The sequence below is a fragment of the Arvicola amphibius genome, chromosome 9, assembly GCF_903992535.2.
Source record: "Arvicola amphibius chromosome 9, mArvAmp1.2, whole genome shotgun sequence".
In the NCBI taxonomy this organism is placed as follows: Eukaryota; Metazoa; Chordata; class Mammalia; order Rodentia; family Cricetidae; genus Arvicola; species Arvicola amphibius.
The window spans coordinates 41772997-41795979 of record NC_052055.2 but is presented as its reverse complement, the minus strand read 5'-3'; the positions used below and the strand labels follow the sequence as shown (position 1 = coordinate 41795979).

The 22983-nt window shown below is 46.7% G+C and overlaps 2 protein-coding genes and 1 long non-coding RNA gene across 4 annotated transcripts in view; 2 read left to right on the top strand and 1 right to left on the bottom strand.

Annotated features, from left to right (window-relative positions):
• Pacsin2 (protein kinase C and casein kinase substrate in neurons 2) overlaps positions 1–2343 on the top strand; it is a 107648-nt gene extending 105305 nt beyond the window's left edge. Inside the window, 1 exon segment of the mRNA XM_038341657.2 lies at positions 848–2343. Coding sequence (XP_038197585.1) covers positions 848–960 — 113 coding nt within the window. The 3' untranslated portion in view covers positions 961–2343.
• A 4460-nt stretch (positions 2344–6803) lies between these two features.
• LOC119823624 (28S ribosomal protein S36, mitochondrial-like) lies at positions 6804–7508 on the bottom strand. The gene is made up of 2 exons (XM_042055732.1): positions 7420–7508; positions 6804–7116 (listed from the first exon to the last, which is right to left on the bottom strand). The coding sequence occupies exons 1-2, from the start codon at positions 7506–7508 to the stop codon at positions 6804–6806; spliced, it is 402 nt and encodes a 133-aa protein (XP_041911666.1).
• Positions 7509–9594: 2086 nt separating this feature from the next.
• On the top strand, positions 9595–22752 carry LOC119823454. Of its 2 annotated transcripts, XR_005286954.1 has the most exons (5): positions 9595–10429; positions 11113–11552; positions 12653–12761; positions 19170–19753; positions 20418–22752. It is a non-coding gene; the product is annotated as an uncharacterized LOC119823454 (long non-coding RNA). The 2 variants fall into 2 exon arrangements; XR_005286953.1 differs by lacking the exon at positions 20418–22752 and having other exon boundaries at positions 19170–20024.
• The last annotated feature ends 231 nt before the right edge of the window (positions 22753–22983 follow it).

Below are 22983 nucleotides of genomic sequence, written 5' to 3'. Positions count from 1 at the left end.
CCTCATTGTTAGCTCTTTGTCTCTGGTTTTCTAGGCAGAAACTTCTTGCAAGAAGCCATGCTTGCAATTTAGCCTGTCATTAGAAGCAAGATTATATGAAAGGACAATAGTGACTTAAGTGTGTCCTTCAAAGCCTTTAGGGGCTAGTCAGAATGCCATCCCTGATCCAGAACTCTGTCCCTCCTCTTAGCTGTATAGCTTGGGTATCTCATGCTCCCTACTAGTCCTCCCATTTATCTTCTTCAGTACTGTAGACTTTGCTGTGCTAATCTTTTTAGCCCCTTGCCTGTATCCTCACTGTGAACCAAGACAGTTTTCCCTTCAACTCATGCTTTCTGCATTCTGGGCACCTTGTGTGTTAGCACTCAGGCCTCGGTGGTCTTTTCACCTGCAGATGGAAGTGTCTAGGGAGAAGATCCGGGACTCTGCCAGGCTAGCAGTAGCTCAGGAAGCAGAACCTCAAAGGGCCAGAGAACACCTTGAACCACCACACAAAATGAAAACATGGGGACATGTTGCTAAGCAAGGCAGCCGGGAGCACACGAGATAAGTGCAAGGCTGGTGCTATTACCACCTGGCCTGCTAGTTGCTCCAGGATTACTTTGAGAGCTGCCATTTTCAGATCACAGTGGTCTCTGCGACAAAAGCAATGAGTACAGTTTAGTAGTGAAATATCCACGGTCTTGTCCCACCTTCAGGAGGCTCCCTGTCCCTCTGCCCTGGAGAACCTCTGAGGATTCTTCTAGAAGCATGTTCTATATCCACACCGGATTTGGATGCATAGGTGACTTTCTGTGGTCAGTGTCACCCACCCTGTCACTAAGGCTACCCTCTTTCTGTCTTGCAGGAGATGAGCTGACCAAGATAGAAGATGAGGATGAACAGGGTTGGTGCAAGGGACGCTTGGACAGCGGCCAGGTCGGCCTATACCCAGCCAACTATGTCGAGGCAATCCAGTGACAGGCCATGCATGGGCAGGCTGGCGGAGAGACGGAAGTGGGCAATTCAGGAGCTCCGTTAGCCTTGCCCTGGGCAGTGATACCTCTAGCGCCCCCAGCAGCCATGTAGGCATCCACTCCACCTGCAAAAGATGATGGTTCTGTTGTTCTTGGCTTCCTGGTGTGGTTTGAAGGCAGATGAGCTGGTGATTTCACTGGGGACTTGGCCCCTTTCCAAGCACATCTGGGCAGATCTAGGCACAGGAAGACACGGTCCAACAGCAAAAGCCAAGCCCCTCCCTATCCCTACCAGCTCTCTGTATCATGGATCTGCACCTTCTTGCCCTTGCCTCTCTTGAGTCAATGATGGATCACACTGATTCTTGTTCCACTGATTGTTTTCTCTGATGAGTCCCTACCTACAAGTTCAGTGAACAGACTTCAACGCCATTTTCTGAGTAAAGAGTTTGAGGTTTTAATTTAAAGGCAATGTACAGTTATACTTTTTTATATGCTCTTCCAGTCACATAAATTATGGCCTAGATTGATCTGAGATGTTCTCCATGTAAGGTGTCTTCAATTCTCTGCATTGTCCAGATGTGGGGTTGCTGCAGCAGGGGTTCAATGGCAGTGCCAATTCCAGGGGTAGTGTTATGCAGCATTCCCCAGCATCACCATATTTAGAAATTACTTTCACTGTATTCTTGCTTCATTTTTTCAAGTTAACAGTTTATTAGTGATTTGGAAAGTTAAAAGAAGACTAACTTTTCAGAGCAGCTGCATCTATAGATTATGCTGCTTTACATTAGACTCATGTCTTGATGTATATCTGTATATATTATTTGATATCAGAAGATCTGTTGAAATGAGAGTTGGTGGCTTCTGACAGCAGGTATTGTCAACTGCTTGAAGCCCATGACATTGAGGCACAGGCATGGCTGGCCGACATCCTCCTTTCAGTTAAGATGTGGCTCTGGCCTCTGAGTGGAGGCTGCTGAGAAGACTAATTCTCACTGGCCAGAGCTCCAGCTCCTAGGTCTTTGCAGTCATCACAGGCTGCACAGTCCCTGTGCCACTCACTGGAGAGTTAGAGGGTTCTACCCCCAGCACACATCCCTGTGAGTACCCTTATTCTCAAGTCCAGTGGGACTGTCCTGAGCCCCAGGGATAAGCTCAGGGAGGGCCTTTATTTTATTAGCTCAGACAGTGGGCAGTGTTGCACATCAGCAACTTGTGTGTCTTCAGTGTTGCCGTGAGTGCCCTATGGCACTGTGGCTTTGTGTCATGACAGCTTATCAGCAGAAATCCTTGTTCCTAAGCTATATTCCTTAACTTTTAGAAATTCCTTTAAATGTATAGTATTTTAGAACAAAAAAAAATCAATAAACAGTTGATCTTGTGCGTTTGACAGGCCCTTTGCTTTGCATCCACCCTCATGTTCACACAGCTGATAGACGAAACCTGTCTCTTTTGGGTCTCACCAACTGGAACTGGGCAAGATCGAGTACACAGGGCCATGTCTCAGCGTTCCTGCCACCAGAGACTGAGGACTTGAGGCACCTTGGGCACCTGTGTGAAGGGCATTCCTGGTGCTACTCTCTCCCCTGACCTAACAGAACAAGACCAGCAACCACTCTTCCCCATACCTGTGTGTACCTACTATGTGTTGACCCTTGTGTGCCACTGTTTTGTTTTCTCCCAATAACTGTTCTCTGGGTGTAATGTGATCAGTGCAGATCCCTTCCCAGCTGGTGCTAGGTGCACAGAGAACCTCCAAGAACCCTGTCTTCTATTGGGATCAACTGAAGAAATAAAGTTGGACTTGGTAGCCCTGGCCAGTCTAGATAGAAGGTCCTTGTCACGGTTATGATCACATAGGCTGAGGACCAGGACCCATCACTACCCTTGGCTGCCCTTTCCCTAGCTCCCAGGTTGGGATCCCCTTGGCCTCCCATAGCCCCTGGATGGGATCAGAGCTGTTACTACTCTTGAAGAGCACTAGGGCCCCTAAGCTGACTCTAGGTAGAATGTAGGGCAGGAGCTCCATGGGAGCTAACAAGAAAACTATATCTGCCCAGCCCTGCTCCTCCTTATTGTAATGTAAACGTGGTCCAGTGACCTGGCTTGGGTTGGGTTCTGCTACAGCCAGAGCAAAAACACTGGTCTTCAAAGGTCTCTGCAGATTGACAACAGCTATTTGGGACCATGAGCTTTGGCTTGGCCTACCCTGCCCTAAGAAGCTCGTGTGGCTGGGTTATACCAGGCTATTAGGACAAGCCTATAGTGGACTGCTCGTAACTCATAAGGATGGGTAAAGAAGGTTTGTAAAGGACCCCATGGTTCAGGGGAAAACAGGCCACATGAGAGGAAGGTGAGACTTGCTCATAGACACAACAAACAGCACGGCATATAAATCAAGTTGCCTCTCCTGCTGGGGAAGGAGATGGACTCATTTATCCATGAAGTAGTTATTCACAAATATACACACCCAGCATTTATTGGGTGCCTACTGTGTACTAGACTCCAATAGCCCAAGTATAGAACAACCAGTGGGTACCCATGGGAAGATGCCAAACCAGCCCTATACTGGGGCAAGAATGTCCCTGGTCATTGGCAAGATGATTCTGGAAGTCTCCAGATATTAAGACAGGCAGATGAGGCAAAGCACTTCTGGTTCTTACACTATTTTCCCTCAATTTCAGTACCAAGCATCCTGAGTCCTTACTCCCCTCTCCACTCTCCCATTAGGAGGTCAAGCTGGACTGCAGACAGACAATACCTTGACCCTAGCAAGTACCTGAGCCTCATTTCTGTAAAGGGTGATCAGTTAGAATGACTGGGTGCCAGGCTGGCTCCCTGGGTAACACTTGCTCTTTGAGCTGCCTATTTTACTGCCATCCTCTCTTCATGGGTCAAGCACTCTCCCCTTTGCTTTGTTGCACAAGACCTTGCCCAGAGCTGTTGTCTGAGGTTTTCTGTCCTGCCAGGTTCCCACAGTCGTTAAGTCCCAAAGAAATCACACAGAGGTCTATATTAGTTATAAACTGATTGGTCCATTAGCTCAGGCTTCTTGTTAACTCCTATAACTTATATTAGCCCATTATTCTAGTATATGTTAGCTGCATGGCTCAGTACCTTTTTCAGTGGCGTAGTCACATCTTGCTTCTGTGTCTGGATAGTACTGCAGAGGGAACTTCCCTCTTCCCAGAATTCTCCTGTTCTCATTGACCTTCCTCTACTTCCTGTGTGGTTGTCTTTGCCTATACTTCTGCCTGGCTACTGGCCAATCGGCGTTTATTTAAAACATAATTGACAGAATATAGACAATTGTGCCTGTACCACAGAGCTTTTTGGGAGACAGGGCAGTTCTATGCCTCCCCATCCATTTTCCGCATACCTACAGGAGGGAGACACAGGCCCCTTTCTGGACCCTGGGCACCCATATAAATGGGTGGGTAGCGACTTCTCAGACCCACCTGTGTGGTCCTCTCTCTAGTAGAAAGAGGCAGAAGGGCCCTGGGGCCAGGATGAAACCAGATCCAAATTAACCACATGGGAAAGAACGAGAGCCAAGATAGAGATGGCTACAAAACACTGCAGGCTGTACCAGGCTGAGCTCAATCTGGCCTAGCCTGTGAGTACCAGACTCGGGACCAGAACACCACCACTACAGGATAAATGTGTCTCTGACATCCTGCCACAGTGATGGTTTTTCAGAAGGGGATATTGGCAAAGGTGAGGAGGAAGCCCTTATAAAGGAGACCTGAGAGGTCCTGTGAGGACACAGCTAGGAAGCACCATCTAGGAAGTGGCTGGGATTTGCTGTCGGGTGTAACAGGATCCTATGCCCAAGCATGAATCCTGTTGTGTGACCCTAATCACCTGAGTCCTTGCAGAAAGCTCTAGAGTTCCCTGAGCCTTGCTGTGCTTGTCACTAAGATGGAGCATTAGAAGTAGACATCTGTATCTCATTCCATGTGATACTCTATCCTAAACTCTTCACATCTACTAATTTTCATGGCAGCCCAGCACACTAGGTAGTGTTAGCTTTATTGTATTGATAAGGAAACTGGATCACCAAGAAGCAACTTGATCAAAGTATAAAAACTGCCACCCAACAGTAAGCTTCAGATCAGGCATGATAGCCCAGGCTCCTTCAAGCTAAACTGTATTGTTGGCCTGGTAGCACCTGCCTCAGAGGACACAGTACTGGGCCCCTTGCCTGTATGCACTGGTTCCCATGGCACTCGGAGCCTGGCATGGTGGGTGCATACCTTTAATCTCAGGAGGTAGAGACAAGGGGATCTCTCTGAGTTTGAGGCCAGCCTGATCTACGTGGTGCATTCTAGATACATAGTGAGGCCCTGTCTGAAAAAAAAAGTCACCCAGCTAGGCCAAGAGTACCCAGTTCCAGAGCCATCTAATTTGAAATGCCTCTCCTCTCTACAGCCGTCAGTACAACTCTCCCCTTGTTGCTGCCCCTGCTAGTCAAAATAGAGAACTCTCAAGTTTGCCCATCTTCCTATACCCTCAGTTCCTGGAAATTACTACTGTTTCTGAATATGGTCTATGTAGCCCAGGCTAACCTCAACCTCAGCTTCCTCACAGGCATGAGCTGCCATGCTCAGCATGTATTGACCTATTTTCTCTTTATACTTCTTGCCATTTCCAAAATGTATTATGAATGCGATCATATAAAAGGTAGCCTTTGGGGATGGAGACATGGTTCAGTGATTGAGAGGATTGGAGCTAAGATGTCCAGAGCTCCCAGAACATAGACCGGGTAGGTGTGGCGTCCCACCTGTAATTCAAACCTCGGAAGGCAGAGGCAGAATCCTTCCTTAGAGCAAGGTAGGAACACGCTGACTAGCTGGACTAGAACTGTCAAAATGCCCTGGGTTTGGATGAGAGACCCTGCCTCAAAGAATAAGGTGAAGAGCAAATTGAGGAAGATTCCTAATGTTAATGTTGGGCCTCTACATGCACATATATTCAAACACACACCAGTCTGCATGTGTGCATGCACTCACGTGTGAGCCTGCATACACATGTATACTACATATTTATGAAAAGGAAAATTGGTCTTTCCGTGTTATTTTGAGATTCACACATGTAGTTTTATGTGCTGGTGCTTGTTCCTTCTTATGGATAACTATAACTATGCATAAGAAACTTCCATTGAAAAACAGATTTATTCATCCAGCTGAAGTCTATTTGGTTTGTTTTTAGTATTTGAGGATAATAAATACATCTGTTGTAAGCACTTCAGGACAGAATTTGGGGTCTTGGAAAATGGTTTAGTGGATAAAGCATTTGTTCTGCAAGCATGAAGACCCGAGTTGAGATCCCCAGCACCTATGTAAATGTTGAATAGACATAGCAGCCTGCCTATAATTTTAGCGTTCAGACAGTGAAGACAGCAGATCCGGGAGCAGGCCGCTAGCTAGACTAGCCGTTGGGAGCTCTAGGTTCAAAGCAGAAGCCCTGCCTCCATGAAAAGATGGGGAGTTATTAAGGAAATACCTTGAGCTACCATAACCAAGTGTGCACGCATGCACTCACATGCCAAGGAAAAGTACAGGGCTTTCTGCCAGTGTTTCATGTCGATTATTTTCTTGCCTCAAATTACAAATATACTACTGAAGCTATTCTGTTCATGCCATTAATGGTGTTAGTTTCTAATCTTTTTTTATCCAGCAACCAATCACTAAATTGTTTATTTGTTGAGTTTTTCAAGACAGGTTTTTTTCTTTTTGCAGAATATTTATTAAGGTTGCTTACTATACAATTTTCATTTGACATTTTTGGAAGTCCTTTATTGTAAAGATAATCCTTTTGTCTGGCGACAAACAGCAACCACAGCGATCATTCTGGACCTCCGCGCTGGATAAAGTTCATTTCTTCTTGAGGTTTCCTTCTGTATTTCTGAGGTAATATTTTTAGTATTTCTGCAGTGTCTGGTGACTCCGGATGCATCAGCAGATCTGGGGATATGCTTCCTTTAGAATGCTGTGGAATTACATAAGAGTGAGAGGGTAGCCCAGCAGACCTCAAAACGTCTGAGGCACTGAGTTTAGGATTGTCTCTTCTGTCAGGGAACCTTACTAATGGAGCATGTGGCTTCACTACCTGCACAACCCTGCTGGCAGAAGCCATCTTGCTGCCCAAGCAGGGGCAGCTTCCGGAGCACAGGCGAGCAGCAGAATTATCAGGAGTGGGCAGTGTGGGGCCTCAGACAGGTTTTTCAAGTGTAGCCCGGGGCTGTCCTGGAACTCTGTGGACCAGGCTGACCTCAGACTCAGAGATCCTCCTGACTCTGCCTCTGGAGTGCTGGGATTAAATGTGTGCACCACCACTGCCTGGCAAATCACTGTATTTTTCAATGTCTTAAGAGTGCACAACCTGAGAGTTCAGAGGTTAACAGAGCCAAACGAGGCGGCTCATGATTCAGTGAGTTTATTTCCCAATGTGTCTGACCCACACAGAAGTTCCTGTGGTCTCTTTCAACACTCGTCCCTGGTAGTGTCTTCCCGAGGATTCAGTCTGTGACTGGGCACATTCACCTTTCATTCTGGTGGCAGTTGGACCAACTGGTCACTGAACAGGCTGAAGTGGAAATGGAGGGCCATAGGCTGCTGGAGGACTTCACCGGAAACTGCTCTCCAGGGCTAAACCTTTATATGTATTGTCAAACTCTGTCCTTGGGCATGACACAGGCTATTGCTGTCTCAGTCCTGGGTGAAGGAGAGAGAGGTCTGAGCAACCCCATGAGCTGATGCACAAAAGGCCTGTGTGCAGCTGACAAAGTGGCCCCCCAGACCTCTCCCAACTTCTCAGAGCCCATTAAGCCCTGTCCCTTCCAGGGGCTGGGGCAGCAGTCTGTGATTACTGGGGGTGGGAACTTTTCTTCAGTGCTGCCCATAATTGCTGTGAGATAATTTTCTATCCTCCTCCACCACCACCACCACCACAGTGCTCCTGTCAATGACCCTAATTGAAGTCATTGGTTTGGTCTGTTAGATTTGGGTGGAACTTCGGTCTGATGTCATGTCTAGTCGTGTTGTCATCGGTGCCCTAAAGGTGAAGAGAGAATAACATGTGTCTCTAGGAGGAGTTAAGAGAGCAGTGCAGATGTGCAAATGGCACCTCTAGAGAAGAAAATGCTGGAAGCAGCCAGCTGAACTGGGTCTGCAGCTGGGCAGTGCTGAACTTGACTCTCAAACCTGTTTTACTGCTACTGCAGCACCCTACCTGAGGCCACGTTTTCCGACTACCCTGCACTCACCCTGGTAAGAGGCACCTGCTCCGGAGTTCCAGCCTTCAGGCTACCTGTATTGTATAAGGCTGGGATGGAGCCCCAAGTGCTAGGTGAGCTTGGGGGTGCTGGGGAAGTTGGCTCATGGTTTAAGAAAGTTTACTACTCTTCCAGAGGGCCTGAGTTCTTTTTCACTAGCTCCAGGAGTGCCAGGGTACACACATGCATACACACAGACATGCATAATTAATGTGTCATTGGTATATCAGCCACATCCCAGGGATTGTACCCATGCCCAGGAGTACTTAACAGAAAACAGTAGCCAACAGGAAACAAACTCAATAGCATTTTTGTGGGCTTTTTGCTTTATTTTGTATTGGGGATCTTGGGTTGTTTGTTTTGTTTTATTTTCCAAGACAGAAGGAACATGAAATTGGGTGGGAAGAACTGAGGAGGATCTGGAAGGAGTTGGGGAGGGCACGGTCAAAATATATTGCATGAAAAAATTTTTTAATTAAAAAAAATCAGGGGTAGTGATGCATATCTGTCATCCCAACACTTAGGTTGTGGAGATAGAAGGATCACAAAGTCAAATTCATCCTCGGCTACATGAGTTTATGAGTACATCATGCTATCCTTGACTACATAAAACGCTGCCTCATTGTGTGTGTATGTATGCAAAGCACTCTTGCAGAAAATCATTTATACATACACTACACACACATATAATATATACTGTGTACCCTGAGAGTGCTTGTGGAGGCCAGAAGAGGATGTGAGGTCCCCTGAGATGTGGATGCTGGGAATCGAACCCCAGGTCCTTTGGCACTCTTACTGAGACTTCTCTTCAGTCGCCAAATTCTCTCTACAGTCAGGCAATGGTGATACACGCCTTTCATCCCAGCACTCGAGAGGCAGAGGCAGGCAGATCTCCGTGAGTTAGAGGTCAGCGTAGTCTACAGAGCGAGTTCCAGGACAGGTTCCAAAGCTACACGGAGAAATCCTATCTCGAAAACAAAACAAAACAAAACAAAATTCTCTCTTTAAAAAAAAAAAAAAAATTTCTACCAGATTCAGGGTTTGGCTTTAGTTGAGAATAAAATAGTGACAATCCAGTGTGAGAGGAGCATCCTAAGTCAGCTACCTCACAACTTCCCGAGAGACCTCTCCCGTGGGCGCCTAGGCGTGTGGCGCACGCGCACCAGAGCACCGTCTGTGCGCCAAGCTCGCAGCCCGGAGGCAAGGCGCAGAACGAGGAGCTTGCCGGAACGAGGAGCTTGCCGGTAATGCTGGGGGCGGGGCCAGAGACGCAGCCTGCGTGAGGGGCGGAGAGAGAATGGCTGGAGCTCCGGGTGTGGGCGGGACGTGGGCGGAACTTGCTGCCACGCGCTGCCTGTTGGCGGTTGGCCTCCCTGAGGCGTCGACAGTTTCTCTCAGGTCTTCTCAGGACGCCCTATCTGCCGATCCTCGGGTGGTCATGGGGGGACCTTGGCAATCAGGACATCTTGGCCATCTTCAGCCGCCTGCGCTCGGTGCTTAGCAACCAGGTAGCGGCCGCCGGGCAAGCTCGGGACCGCGCGGCGGGCGTGGGAGGCGGAGCCGGCCAGTTGGTAAACGGCCGAGTTCGCCCGCCCGTACGGGATCCAAGTGACTTCGCTCGCCCACGCCTGTGAGCAACTGGTAGACATCCGGTCCGCTCACACTGCTCTAGCCGAGTTTGGTGGCGTCTCCGCAGGAAGAGCTAAAGGCACCTAACTTGAGAGCCACGAGCTGGTCCCGTCCCCCGCTAGCTGTTGAACTAGCGCGTCACCCAGTTCCTGGTCACTTGAGCTTCTCACAGGGCTGTCCGAGTGTCTTCAATTCATGGTTGTTTAGTAGTGACCCGCTGAAGAGAGAAGTCGGTATAAGTACCTTTTTTTTTTTTTAAAAAGGTAATGCCTCACTACTTAGACCCACCTGACCTTGAACTAAATCTTCCTGCCTCTGCCTCCTGAGTACTGGGACTTCCGGTATGCTGTTTACCATCGTGCCATTTGTAACCTAATCTTGAAAGTTGAATCCTGTCGCTTTTGCCACATTTTACTGGTCACGCCGAGCACCTTGGTAAAAAGTGAGGCAGAAATTACACAAGAGATAGAGCCACTACCCGATGGATGGTAAGGGACAGTGCCCCAGAGGGACTACGTTCCTGCTCAGCACTCATTTCTGTGCTAGGTTCCTAGCTGGATGTTAAGAGGTGAGTAGTGTGTGTGGCTTACAGACCCAAGCTCTCCGTCGCTATGCTTACTACATACACAATAGTGTATTGTTGATACAGTACAGTAATTGTGTTGATAACTCAACCTGGGGCCATGAGTAACCCTTCACCAGTGCAAAGCCAGTGTATCAAACATGCTAACCAATTTATAGCTATAATATTACAGTTTTTAAAAAATTTATTTTAAATGTATGGGTGTTTTCCTGCATGTATGTCTGTGTGCCTGGTGCCTGTGGAGGCCAGAAAAGGGCATCCTATTCCCTAGAATGTGATGTTTGTGACCCACCATGTGGCTACTGAGAACCAAACCTAGGTCTTCTGATAGCAGCCAGTGTTATTAACAGCTGAGCCATCTCTTCTTCCACCCCAATATTATTACAAATGTTTAAAGTTCTAAAAAAAAAAATTGAGCTGGAGAGATACCTCAGTGGTTGAGTAGTAGCTACTCCAGTTCCCAGCATCCAACATGGCAGTTCACAATCCTTAGTAATTCCAGTTATAGGAAACCCCAAACTACTTCTTGCTTCCATGGGCACCAGGCACACATGGGGTGCCCAGATATACATGCAGATAAAACACTTATACACACAAAATAAAAATTTAAATTTCTGAAACCCTAGATGACACTTTTCATCTTTTCATATTGTTTTATTGTATTGCAGTAGAATTCCTGGCATGGGATATGACTGAACAAACTATTTAGCTGTACAAGTAGCTGTACAAGAAGAAATCGCACTTACTACAAAAGAAAGACATGATTTTTTGGATTTAAGTAAATAAAACGTAATACATCCTGCCAGTGACTGGACTCGTAGGTCTTCGTGATGGAAGGCCGCCACGATACCATTGCTCTCCCAGTGATGAGCTGAGGTGCCAGTGCTGAAGCACGGTTGTTACAGTTAGCCCCCTACAAGACTCCTTCCCAAACATCTGACCGGGACCATCTGTGATAGTGGAGCGCTTTCCCATATGCCTGGTTCTGGTTCTGTTAAGAGGACCTACCTAGGTGACTTTCTTCAGCCCTGCCCGTGCCATAGAAGTTGGACCACATGCCTTTGAAGGCTTTGCAAACCTTTGGAAGTCTTTTTCTGAGCATGCCATGGTGAGTCATGCCTATTGTCTCAGCACTTGGGAGGCTAAGGCAGGAGGACTGTCACAAGTTCAAGGCTAATTTGGTTGGGCTAAATAAGTTTCAGGTTGGCCTGAGTTACAGAGTTAGACATTATTTCAAACAAAAAGCTTCCTCTTACAGTTTAGCAGTACTGTGTAAAAGAGCTCAGACATTGCCTGTATACCAGATGGGAGCTCCTTAGGCTGCATCAGAATCTACCCATTTGTGAGTAAGATGGGAGGTGACACTGGCCGTAACCATTGTGTGATCAGCTATGTCTGTGTCCTAGGTGTCAGGCAGCATGTCCTCAGCTGTGTCGTATATGCTAAATTATTCCATGCAGTATATTATGGTACCCTGAACAGAGATGGCAAAGCTTTGTTAAAGTCAGTAGATTCCATTTAATTTAGTGATCTTCTCCAGAGTCCCCCAGACCTTTGAACTGGCAGGGTCTGTACTTAATTTCTCTGTCAGCGGTCTAGGAAGTTCTGACAGTATCTAGCCAGGAGGTGAAATGGGGAGCTCCTTCAGAGGCCAGTAGCTGTCACACCAGCTCCAGATGTGGGTGTGCTTGTCCACACCCCCAGGAAAATGCCTGTATTTATCCTAGACCATGAACGTGTTGGGAACTAGCAGGTAACATTCTCCAGGTTGCCAGGCCAGGAAAACAGTACAGCCTACTCTTTGGAGATGTAGATAGTGTAGCCCATGGTGCCTGTGTACTGTTTATCAGCCGTGGTCTGCTGGGTAGACATCATACCTTTAGCAGCAGCTTGGCTTACCTGATGAGGGACACAGTAATCTGTAGGAGATGGCAGTAGTGATACTTGGAGTCAGGAAGTCATTGCTGAAAGTTAATGGCCTGTTCCAGGTAGGTGCACAGGGGAAAACAGCAGGCAGAGAAGGAGATGGATTATCTTGCTGCCACAGTACCAAACAAATAGGTCATGTTTCCTAGTTACCAGAATTTAAAGTGGGAATGTTAGACAGCTGCTAAGCTAGTTGTGTGCTGTGCTATATAAGATAACTCATCCTGCTAATATAAATTAATTCTTAGCAATATATAACAAAATGTAACAATTTTATTTCAGGTATATTTTGACTGCAGTGCCAAAAATCACAACGGGGCAAGCATAACCGATGGATGTTTCTTTTTATCAATTGCTCAGGGTCACTTTGTGTTCACTAGAGTTTTATCTGGTGAGTCTTTCCTTGCTTTTTTGTATTATGTTGACTTGATTTTTTTTTCAAGACAGGGTTTCCCTGTTTAACAGTCCTAGCTGTCCTGGAACTAGCTCTTGTAGACTAGGCTGGTCTCGAAGTCACAGGGATTCACCTGCCTCTGCCGCCCAAGTACTGGGATTAAAGGCATGCGCCACCACAGCCCGGCATTTTGTTGATTTGACGTCAAGTAAAATAACAGACCAACAGTTAAGTAGGGTTTAAACCTTGCATCACTGGGGCTGAAACGATGGCTTTGGTTAAGAGCACATGCTGTTCTTCATCAAGACCAAGATAAGTTCCCAGTACTCACATCAGGCAGCTCACAGCCACCTGTGTGGACCACCATCTCCAGGGGCATCCAGTGCCTCTGTTTTTTTGGACTCCATGGGCACCTGAACTCATGTGCACATATTCATATGCACACATATACACATAACTATAAAAATAAATCTTAGAATGTGACCTTTCATAAATTAATAACCTGGAAAAAGGAGCCATTTTCTGTCAGGCCTTTGTGGAGGTCTTGGGAGAAATAAAGTTCTGATATTAAAGATAAAAGCCTGATACAGGATATCCAAGCAACAATTCCTTTCTCTCCGGTGCCTTATAAGAAGTTAAAGAGTACAGATTAAACACTCAAGAGAGAAGGGAGTTCCTTGTACACACCATACAAGGTTGAGAGTTCACATGAAGGTGGGGTCCTCACACCAGGTATGGCATCCAGTATAATCCTCTAGCAGGACAAAGTGTGAGTGGATGGATTTGTTTGGCTTTTAGCTGGTGGTTTCACATGTTTATGATGTGAAGGTCTTCTTTACCAAGGGCTTGGACTGCATTGGCAACTCTGAATCTACTCTGACACTGTGGACCTCTGCAGATGTCCTAGTTACTGTTCTCCTGCTGTGAAGAGACACCATGGCCAAGACAACTGTGGTGGTTTGAATAAGAATGGCCCCCATAGGCTCATAGATTTGAGTGCTTGATCACCAGGAAGTAGCACTTATTAGGAGATGTGATCTTATTGGAGGAAGTATGTTACTGGGGACGAGCTTTGAGGTTTCAAATGCTCAAGCCAGGTCCAGTGCCTCTCTTTCTTCCTGCTGCCTGCCAATCCAAATGTAGAACTCTGGGCTCCTCCAGTACCATGTCTGTGTAGTACATGCTCCCATAATTCCTGCCATGAAGATAATGGACTAAACCTCTGAACCTGTAAGCCAGCCCCAATTAATTGTTTTCTTTTATAAGAGTTGCTGTGGTCATGGTGTCTCTACAGCAATAGAAATCCTAAGACAGCAGTTCTTATAAAAGGAAGTATATAATTGGGTGCTTGCTTATGGTTTTAGAAAGTTAGTCCATGACCATGGCAAGAAGCAGACAAGACATGGTGCTGGAGCAGAAACTGAGAGCTTTACATCCTAAATCATGGAGAGAGAAACAGACAGAGAGAGAGACAGACCTGGTGTGGGCTTTTTAAACCTTAAAACCTATCCCCAGTGTTACCTCCTACAACAGGCTCACACCCACTCAAAGTCACACTTAATCCTTCCCAAACAGTTCCACTAACTGGAATCCAAGCATTCAAACATAAGAGCCTGTCAGAACCATTCTCATTCAAACCACCACTTTGAATGTCAGACAGAGTTTGCTTGCCCTCTGAGCAGACACGCCCGTTGTGGGAGGAACCGGGCCCCTAAAGTGAAGTGAAATAATAGTAAAAAGGACCCCTAGTCAGGTTGAGGCCAGCAAGGTCTGCATCATCTGCCTGGGCCCTTGTTAGAAACACGTGCCAGGTTTTGGCCTCTTCCTCCAGCAGCTGGCCTGTCCCTATTCCTTCCTGGAAATGGAACCTGGTATACAGAGGCTGTTTAGAAACTGTGGGAGCAATTTCTTTTGTTGTAGTGGCTAGGACTTAAGGAATATTGACACACTCTGATTACCATAAAGGAGCATTTGTCCCCATAGGATAAAACTGATGAGGACTTTTATACATGATAACATGAAAACTAGTGATAGTCACAACATAATTTTCCTTTGTGTTAACTAAAACTTATGTCACACTGTTTTGGGAGTTTTCCTTTGAATTGAGACAGGTTTCTCTACATAGTGCCGCCTATCCTGGAACTCCCTATATAGATCAGATCCACCTCCCTCTCCTCCTGGTGCATGGGATTAAAGGTACTATGCCATCACACCTGACTTTTTTTTAAAAAGACGTAAAGGTGTGGTAGGATAAATAGCCATATACGAAATAGGTTTGTTATTAAGAAAGGGTAGCAATTTTGTATATTCTTACTCATTAAGATTAATCTGTCATCTATTTTGTCTGAGACTGAGGTCTAAGAATGTTGGAGTGCATGGTCATGTTCTTGTCTCTTTTTATTTATTTATTTACTTTGGTTTCCCAGACAGGGTTTCTCTGTAGCTTGGTGCCTGTCCTGGAACTAGCTCATTCCTGGCCTTGAACTCAGAAGATCTGCCTGCCTCTGCCTCCTGAGTGCTGGATAAAGGTGTTGCGCCACACTGTCTGGCTTCTTGTCTCTTTTAAAATTTGATAGATTTGTTGCTGGTGCAAGTTTATTTGTCCCAGTTTTTCTCTTGTGATAAATGTTCACAACACATGGTTTAACATCTTAATTCTCTTTCAGTATTTGTTCTCATGCTTCATGCTTATGTGAAAGAGGCCAAAATTCCCTTCTATCTGAAGACTGAGTAAAGTCCCACTGCAAGTATCATCTCTTTCTTGATCCTTTCACTTCAGGAATTGGCAATTTGGTTGTTTCCATGATTTGGTAATATTGCTTTGAAAATAGTTACACAGATATGGAATGTGATAGGATAGCAAGGGTGGAGCTGCTAGATAGGAATGTCTGTCTGTGTTTGTCAGTGCTGTTTGGTTTCACAGTTTCAGTGTGTTTATCAATAGTCACTTGATTCTCTGCTTGGGCAAGACTATCATAGTGGCAAGGAGAGTGTGATTGAAGCTTTTTAACCCTTTTTGACAGAGGGGACATAAGAGAATTGGCACTGGCCTAACTTTATGTGCATTGTCCCATAACATGGTACTGCTCGCAGTCAGGGTCAACCTTTGTATTTGCCTTGGAGCTTTCAGGAACCTTTCTCGTCTTGGCTCAATCAGAAGGGTCAGCCCCAAAGGCCGCTGTGCCAGGGACCAGTTTCAGTTTGAAACCTGGGTGTTTGGATGTAGGGCAGAGAGATTTTGGTGCCATGTAGATGGTGACCTGCAGGTTATTTAGGGACAGAAGCAGCGCTCTAGTTCACTTGATGACCACAGGGACAGAGCAGGATTGGATTGGCTGATTTGGCACCAGAGATGAAGTGAGCACCCTCTGAAAGCCAGCATGGCAGTGCCGCAGAGTGCTTTTACTGCTTCCAAATTATTCATCAGCCATTAGAACTTGCATATTATGAATTATGGAAGAGTGCTGTTTCTTTTAGGCAAAGGGACATATTTTATAGTGAATTCCATTATTTCTAGATTATAAATGATGCATTCAGAATAATGAAACTGGACTCTTTACTGAGCCCCATGGAGTCCAAATGGCCTTTGGTGGGGGACGTGACTGGCGACAAGACAGTGTGCTAGCTGCTAAAGGCTTTTTCCGGCGGGACAGGTAGCAATGTATTCAGAGGGGAGGAAGGTGCAGTGTGGAGGACACAGCATGAAGGAAAAGCTCCTGGAGAAAATGGACCCAGAAATCAAAGCCACGCTGGGTGAAGGTCAGTGATGGGGAGAGGCTGCTGAGTCCTGGCATGGGCCTATGGCTGTGCAGGCTGGGCTGGCATAGAGTTGCCTGTGAGTGACTAGGTATCCCCTATGCTGGCCCACTAATAACCTGGCCCCCACCTGCCTCTCTTGCAACACTGATGACCATCTGCCAGCCACTCTGGTGTGAAGTGAGTGCTTGGGAAAGCAGGGTACAGAAGCTATTCAGCCTGCAGTTCTGGCTTCCTGGTCCTGCGAGCTCACATCTGTCTGAAGAGGCCTGTGCTTTTCACAGTAGTCTAGGTGTCCTGCCTGCTGTCCTTCTTCCAGTAGGAATTGGCACTGTCATCCCAGCCACAAAAGGAACTGCCTCTCATCTCCTACAGGGTGCCAGAGCATAGAAAGGCTCTCGTGGATGAGTGAAGAGTTGGGAAAACTCATGTGTGGACTGCTCAGGGCACCTATACAAGGTGGTATTCTCTCTAGGGTAGTTGAAAGGATCCTAATGCCCCCTACATTCCAGGATAAGCTCTTAACAAGTGAAGAATGTTTGTTCCTTGGAGTGATGCTAAACTTACACACTTCTGTGTGAGAACAATCTTAAAGAGCCCGGAGGTTCCAGTCCCCTGACTCTACCCCCTATTAGTGTTGGTACCTCATCTGTGCCCTTCAGGAGCCTACCAGCCTCTCAGACTTTTGCCTCTCGCCCAGAAGGTCTATGGGGTCCTGAACCCAAAACAACTTCTGTGAACCAGTTTGCAAGCCTCATGAACAGGGACAGGAGCTATGTCCTGCCCTTTTACCCCCTACCTTAGTTCTGACCCCTAGAAAGCACTTATTGAGTAGCTTGTATATTTGCCAGTGAATTGGTCTTAGTCCTTTCCTGGGCCCTTAAAGAAAAGCCCTGATACATGTGAAAGTCAGCAACTACTCAGTCCTTTGGAACCCTTCTCTGATTTTACTTCTATTTCCTCGGTTGTCCTGGTTTCTGTTCTTTGAACAATAATTCTTGTCTCTGTTCTTCAGTTAGATCCAGAGCCTAGGTGCTGATCCATTCAACTGCAAAGGAGTATCTAGTGGGTTTCTAGCTAAAAGCCAGAGATACTTCAAATACCACATCTTCTTACTTGGGTGGATGGGAATAATGTAACAGACATGTTCTTAATGTCCTTCTTGCCAGAGAAGACATAGCCACATTTAGCAGTTCTGTTTTCTCTCCATGCTTCTTGTGAAATCCCCTATTTGCTACAGACATTGGGCTTATCTGCCTCTGTTTGTTGCTATTTTTTTTTTTTTGGCCAGGAAAAGAATGTCTTTGTTCTTAGCACCTCTCCCATGATCCTGGCCCATCTGGTTTCTGACCTAGTTCTTCCAGGTTTGGTATGGTTCTTGTCTGTCTTTGGCTCTCTGCCATTCTGATCTAGCACATCCATCTTCTTGTGACCCTTTATAACATGGGTCTTGGTACTTCGCCATTGCTTCCTGTGAACTTCCAGTCTTTTCAGTTGTTAAGGCCTCTGCATTCTTTCCTATCACCCTTCCTTGCCTAAACCCTCAGCTGTGGACTCTGCTCTCTCCTCAGGTCCCTGTGAAATCCATCTTCATACGGGGGACACATCCATCCCCCCTGGGCTCTTTGTCCATCACAAACTTTCATGGGCACCCCATACCCACACATATCATAGAAAATCTCTCTCTTGCTCCATCCTATCCTGGCTAACCGGTTGTGCTAGCAACTTCTTGGGGAATCTTTCCTTTATCACACAGGATGGAGTGCTGGCATTGAGTGCCATTCTCTAAGTGATACTTTCTTTAATGATGCTCAGACTGACAAGGAGAAAACCAACCCCGAGGCCCAGTACATCTATTCAAGGGTACTTTTAGACCACTCTGGCAAGAGTTCTGGAGAAGGGTGCCAGTGATCCATGGTCCTGTAGCTTTGTATCAACTCCAGAAAGTCAGTGAGTGACATTACATGATTCATATGAACACAGTGACCAGGGAAGAGATTGGCAGCTAGAAGATCCTAGGAGCATCCGTAACAGTGCTAGGATAAAATGAAGTCTATGACTTGAGGGGGACCTGTGTTGTGCAAGTAAGCCAGGTCATGTTCTGTAAGCATTCTGAAGTCTCAGGGGCTCAGCATAAAGCAGTTTAATCCCTGTGTCTAGCAAGTTAGCTTTGGGTGCATGTGACTGTTGCAACCCGTACAGGGTCATACATCAGATATCCAGTACATCAGATATTTACATTATGATTCATAATAGTAGCAAAATTACAGTTGTGAAGAAACAATGAAATAATTTTATGGTTAGGTTCACCACAGCATGAGGATCTGTATTAAAGGGTTGCAACATTAGGAAGGTTGAGAACAACTGGTCTAAAGTTCCCTTCTTCTGTGTAGCGCTGCAACTCTTATGATATAGTACTCCCTTTGCTACAGCCCCCAAAGAGAAAATAGGTTGGGTTTAACAGACACTTCAAAGACCTTGGAAATGACACCTCATATCTGTTCCTGTTTATTGGCCACATCATGTGGAGGTTATTTATCTCAGTGCATGACTGGGCAGAGGAGACTTGTGCCCCACACCTAGAAACAAGACCCAGAATAGGACCTAAAATAAACACCCCATCATCATTTTTCCTTCCTATTTCTGCAGGTGTGTTGATGACCCCATGGAGATAAGAGGCAGTTCCTCTTGTAGCTGGGATGACAGTACCAATTCCTACTGGAAGAAGGACAGCAGGCAAGACACCTAGACTACTGTGAAAAGCACAGGCTCTTCAGACAGATGTGAGCTGCAGACCAGGAAGCCAGAACTGCAGGCTGAAGTGGCTTCTGTACCTTGCTTTCCAGCACTCACTTCACACCCAGAGTGGCTGGCAGATGGTCATCAGTGTGCAGAGAGGCAGGTGGGGCCAGGTTATTAGTGGGCCAGCATAGCAGATCTTTTGCTGCCTGGGCTACAGCCAAGCAGGGGTCAGCAGGAGCCATCAGCTGCTTTGATGCTCTTCCCAGCTTTTGATAAATGGTTTTGTAGCTAAATCAGAGACAGAAAGGCAGCTCTACAAAAGGCAGGACCCAGCCATCATTCCTCACAGCCACAGCAGGCCCTGTAGCCTGCATGATGGTCTCTGCAGTCTGCACAAATCTGTTTCCCAGACACAGGAATGCCATTCCAGGGCCATCACATGTACAGATGCAGACACCATCCATCCTCCAGAACCTGGGACCCACCAACAAGTAAGTTTCACACCAGACCAGGTGGCACACTGAGACCTGCCCTGCGTCTGATCCTGGGAGTGCTATGTGGGTAGCAACTGTGCAGTCCCACTGGCTCAGGTCATGTTGAGGAAGAAGCCATTAGAGGAGAATGTCAGAATGTCCCCTCCTCCATTGCTCTCAGGAGAGCTGGAGGTTTCCCTCCCCAAGTGAAAGGTAGTATGGGAGGAGGGCAGAACTACAAGGCTCAGTCCGGCCTCCTGGGGCAAGAACACGGTCTTGGCTGGACCTGTTAGGTCCTTATTATCTACACAGGTGGGTCTTTACCTTTTCTGACCCTCAATTTCCCTTCAGTGCTAGAATATCTAGGGATTGAAATTGCATTCTCCGAAAAACAATGACCGAAGTCTTAACCTTGCGGGTGAGCCTTTGCTGAAAACAGGGTCTTTTAGAGGTGAACAACTTAAAGCAGGTTCAGTAAAGCGGCCCCTTTATAAAGACAGCAGCCCTTATAAAGGAGGAGAAATCTATACTGGATAGTCAGGGGAAGATGGCCAGAGGACTGGAGAGAAGTGGGCAGCTGTCTGGAAAGCTGAGGACTGTGGCAGACCCCACAAGCTAGAAGAGGCACTTCTAGCCTTGGGGGGGTGTGGCCACACCTTGGTTTTTGACTTGTGTCTTTGAGAACTGAGTGGTGAGCTTCCCTTGTTGTCTGCCATGCCGCCCAGATTCTGTTACAGCAGCCCTAGGAGTGACTACATCGTGTATCATCCCCTCCCCATGGCTTGGAACAGAGAGACAGGCTGTGCTGATTCAGGCCTTTGCCACAGCCAAGTACAAACACAGTGGAAGGTACCTCACACACGGAAGAGCAGGACACAGTCCCAGCCCTGTCTCTTTTCCTGTCCCCTAAAAGCTATGTAGCAGCTCAGTTTCCTCATCTGCAAGATGGAGACAGTTTGGCCTACTTTCTAGGATGTCACAGAGACGAAATAACAGCAGAGCAGCCATGACTGTTCACCATCTTTTTAGAAGATGGCGAACTTTCTGCTGACCTGACATTCATTTCTCAACGATTCTGCCAGATGGATGAAGGAAGTAGATTTCTATCCCATCATCTGTCCTGCTTGCTGGGTTTCTCCTGATGCAGGCACACCTTGTCATAAGTCAAACTGGAGTGCCTTTCTGTTCTGGCCTCCCCAGGACCTACAGTCACCAAGATGGCAATGGTCAAGCTGGCAGCAGGAATGAGATAACCTCTACAAGGGACTGTCCTGGGGGCGGAAGACTTGAGGCTTGGCCAATGCTGCACTAGCCCAGGTGGATTTTCAGAATGCTGGTCCTGGCTATGGCACCAGAACATTTTCCCTTGCTGCCCAGACCCATTTTGAGCTGGCAGCATCAAGTCCCTCATGCCTTCCCTGTTTTAAGCCTTCCAAGGCTATGCTGTATGCTGGCTCTGCAAACAGGCCCTCTGGGCATCTACAATGTGGTGTGTAAAGCCCTCTTAGAAGAAGTGCAAGTGCTTCAAACTGCTGGCACTGCTTGAACACCTGCTTCGTGTTCTCTGTGTACTTTGATGTGGTCTGATTAAGCTTCTTCAGGGCCTTTTCATATTTGTCCTTGGTCTATGTTGAAATTGACACAGAGGTTTGTTTCCATCCCACCTCTGTTTACCCCATGTGCCCCGTTGCTTCGCAGGCCTCCCCAGATTTCAAGTCCAATCCCTGTGCTTCTCCGTGGCAAGTTGCTCGCTCTCTACCTGCTCTGCCTCTCACTGGAGCAAAGCCTAAACAAGTAGATATAGACAGGAGGTGGTCACACCAACACTCAGTGTCCTGGATCCCAAGCATACTTCTATGTTGGTAGCATAGTTGTGAGCATAGCTGCTGCCTTTGTAAACAACTGAAAGGTGTTCAAAGGATGCATGTGAGAAGTGCATGGTGCTCTTCCTAAAGCAGGTACTATGCCAATGCTCAGCACACCTCACCAGCCTGTGATAACCCTCAGTGTCCATTAATATAAGCATATGGCCACCTCAGTGTTCCATCTGTCGCCTCTCAGGTGGAGGTCCAGTAGAGTCACTCTTCCTTGGCTCTTGTGGAGCTGCCAAGCTTTTCCTGTTACACTCTATGGTGCACTCTGCTGCTTCTACCTACAGTAGAGGGAGTGCTAATGGCCACATTGCTCAAAGTGGCCTTCATGCGGAAGACTCCATTCTCAGATTCTTTTCTGAGGACTCTGGACTTTCTGAAGGCTCTGTGCCTCTTCATTTCCATGAAACCTCCCCATGGCTGTGTTAAAAGTTGTCATTGCTGTCTCTCTCTCTCTCTCTCTCTCTCTGTGTGTGTGTGTGTGTGTGTGTGTGTGTGTATGTATGTACATACAAGATGAGGAACAGTACAAACTAGGTAAACTATCACTACAAGGGGTCATCAGAAAAGGACCTCACTTGGTCACTCTTGACTGCTATTTTCTTTTTGATTTATACTATAATACTGCTTTTGAATAGTTTCCTTGCTACTTAAAAAGCAAAGGACTTCACTCCATGGGTATTTGGCAAGTAATTGTCCACCTGCCAGACACTCCTGGGAGTGGCTAGCCTGCCCCTTGTTGCTTTACGACATGCTTGTGCTGCATTGCATTCCAGACAGCAAGCTTCCCTGCTTTTGTTGCCAACAGAGGACAAGTCTGCAGACTGAGATTCTCTGCATACAACTCCAGGCCAGGTACTGACAGACCAGCTGGTAAGATTAGAGAGTAATGCCAGCTAGCAAAATGCAGAGCTAAGAGTGCCTGACATCTCATGTTGACCTACGGGACAGAGACAGCTTCCCATAGCTGTTGACAGTGAACTAAAGCCTTCTGCTTTCATGTTATAAGACTATTACTACTTTCTAGTTATTCTCACTTCCTGAGCACCTTTCTTATGCTAGGTACCATGTTTATGGTTCAGCCTCTGAATATTGCCTATTCCCTAGCAAGTTGGAATAGCTGTCTCCATTTCACGGATGAGGAAACTGAAGCTTAGGGCAGTCACTGCGTCTGCCAAAGACCTGCAGCTCAGTAGCTGGACTGGAGCTGAAAATAGCCATTTGTACAGTTCCTGGTAGAGACAGTCTCGAGAGCAAAACTTGATTATTACCTGCTTTGTCAAGAGCATATTGAGTGTGACTGACTTCCCCCCCACACACACATTTAAGTTAGGAATTTATAAAAACGAGAATGCCAATGGCTAATTTAGGGTGAAA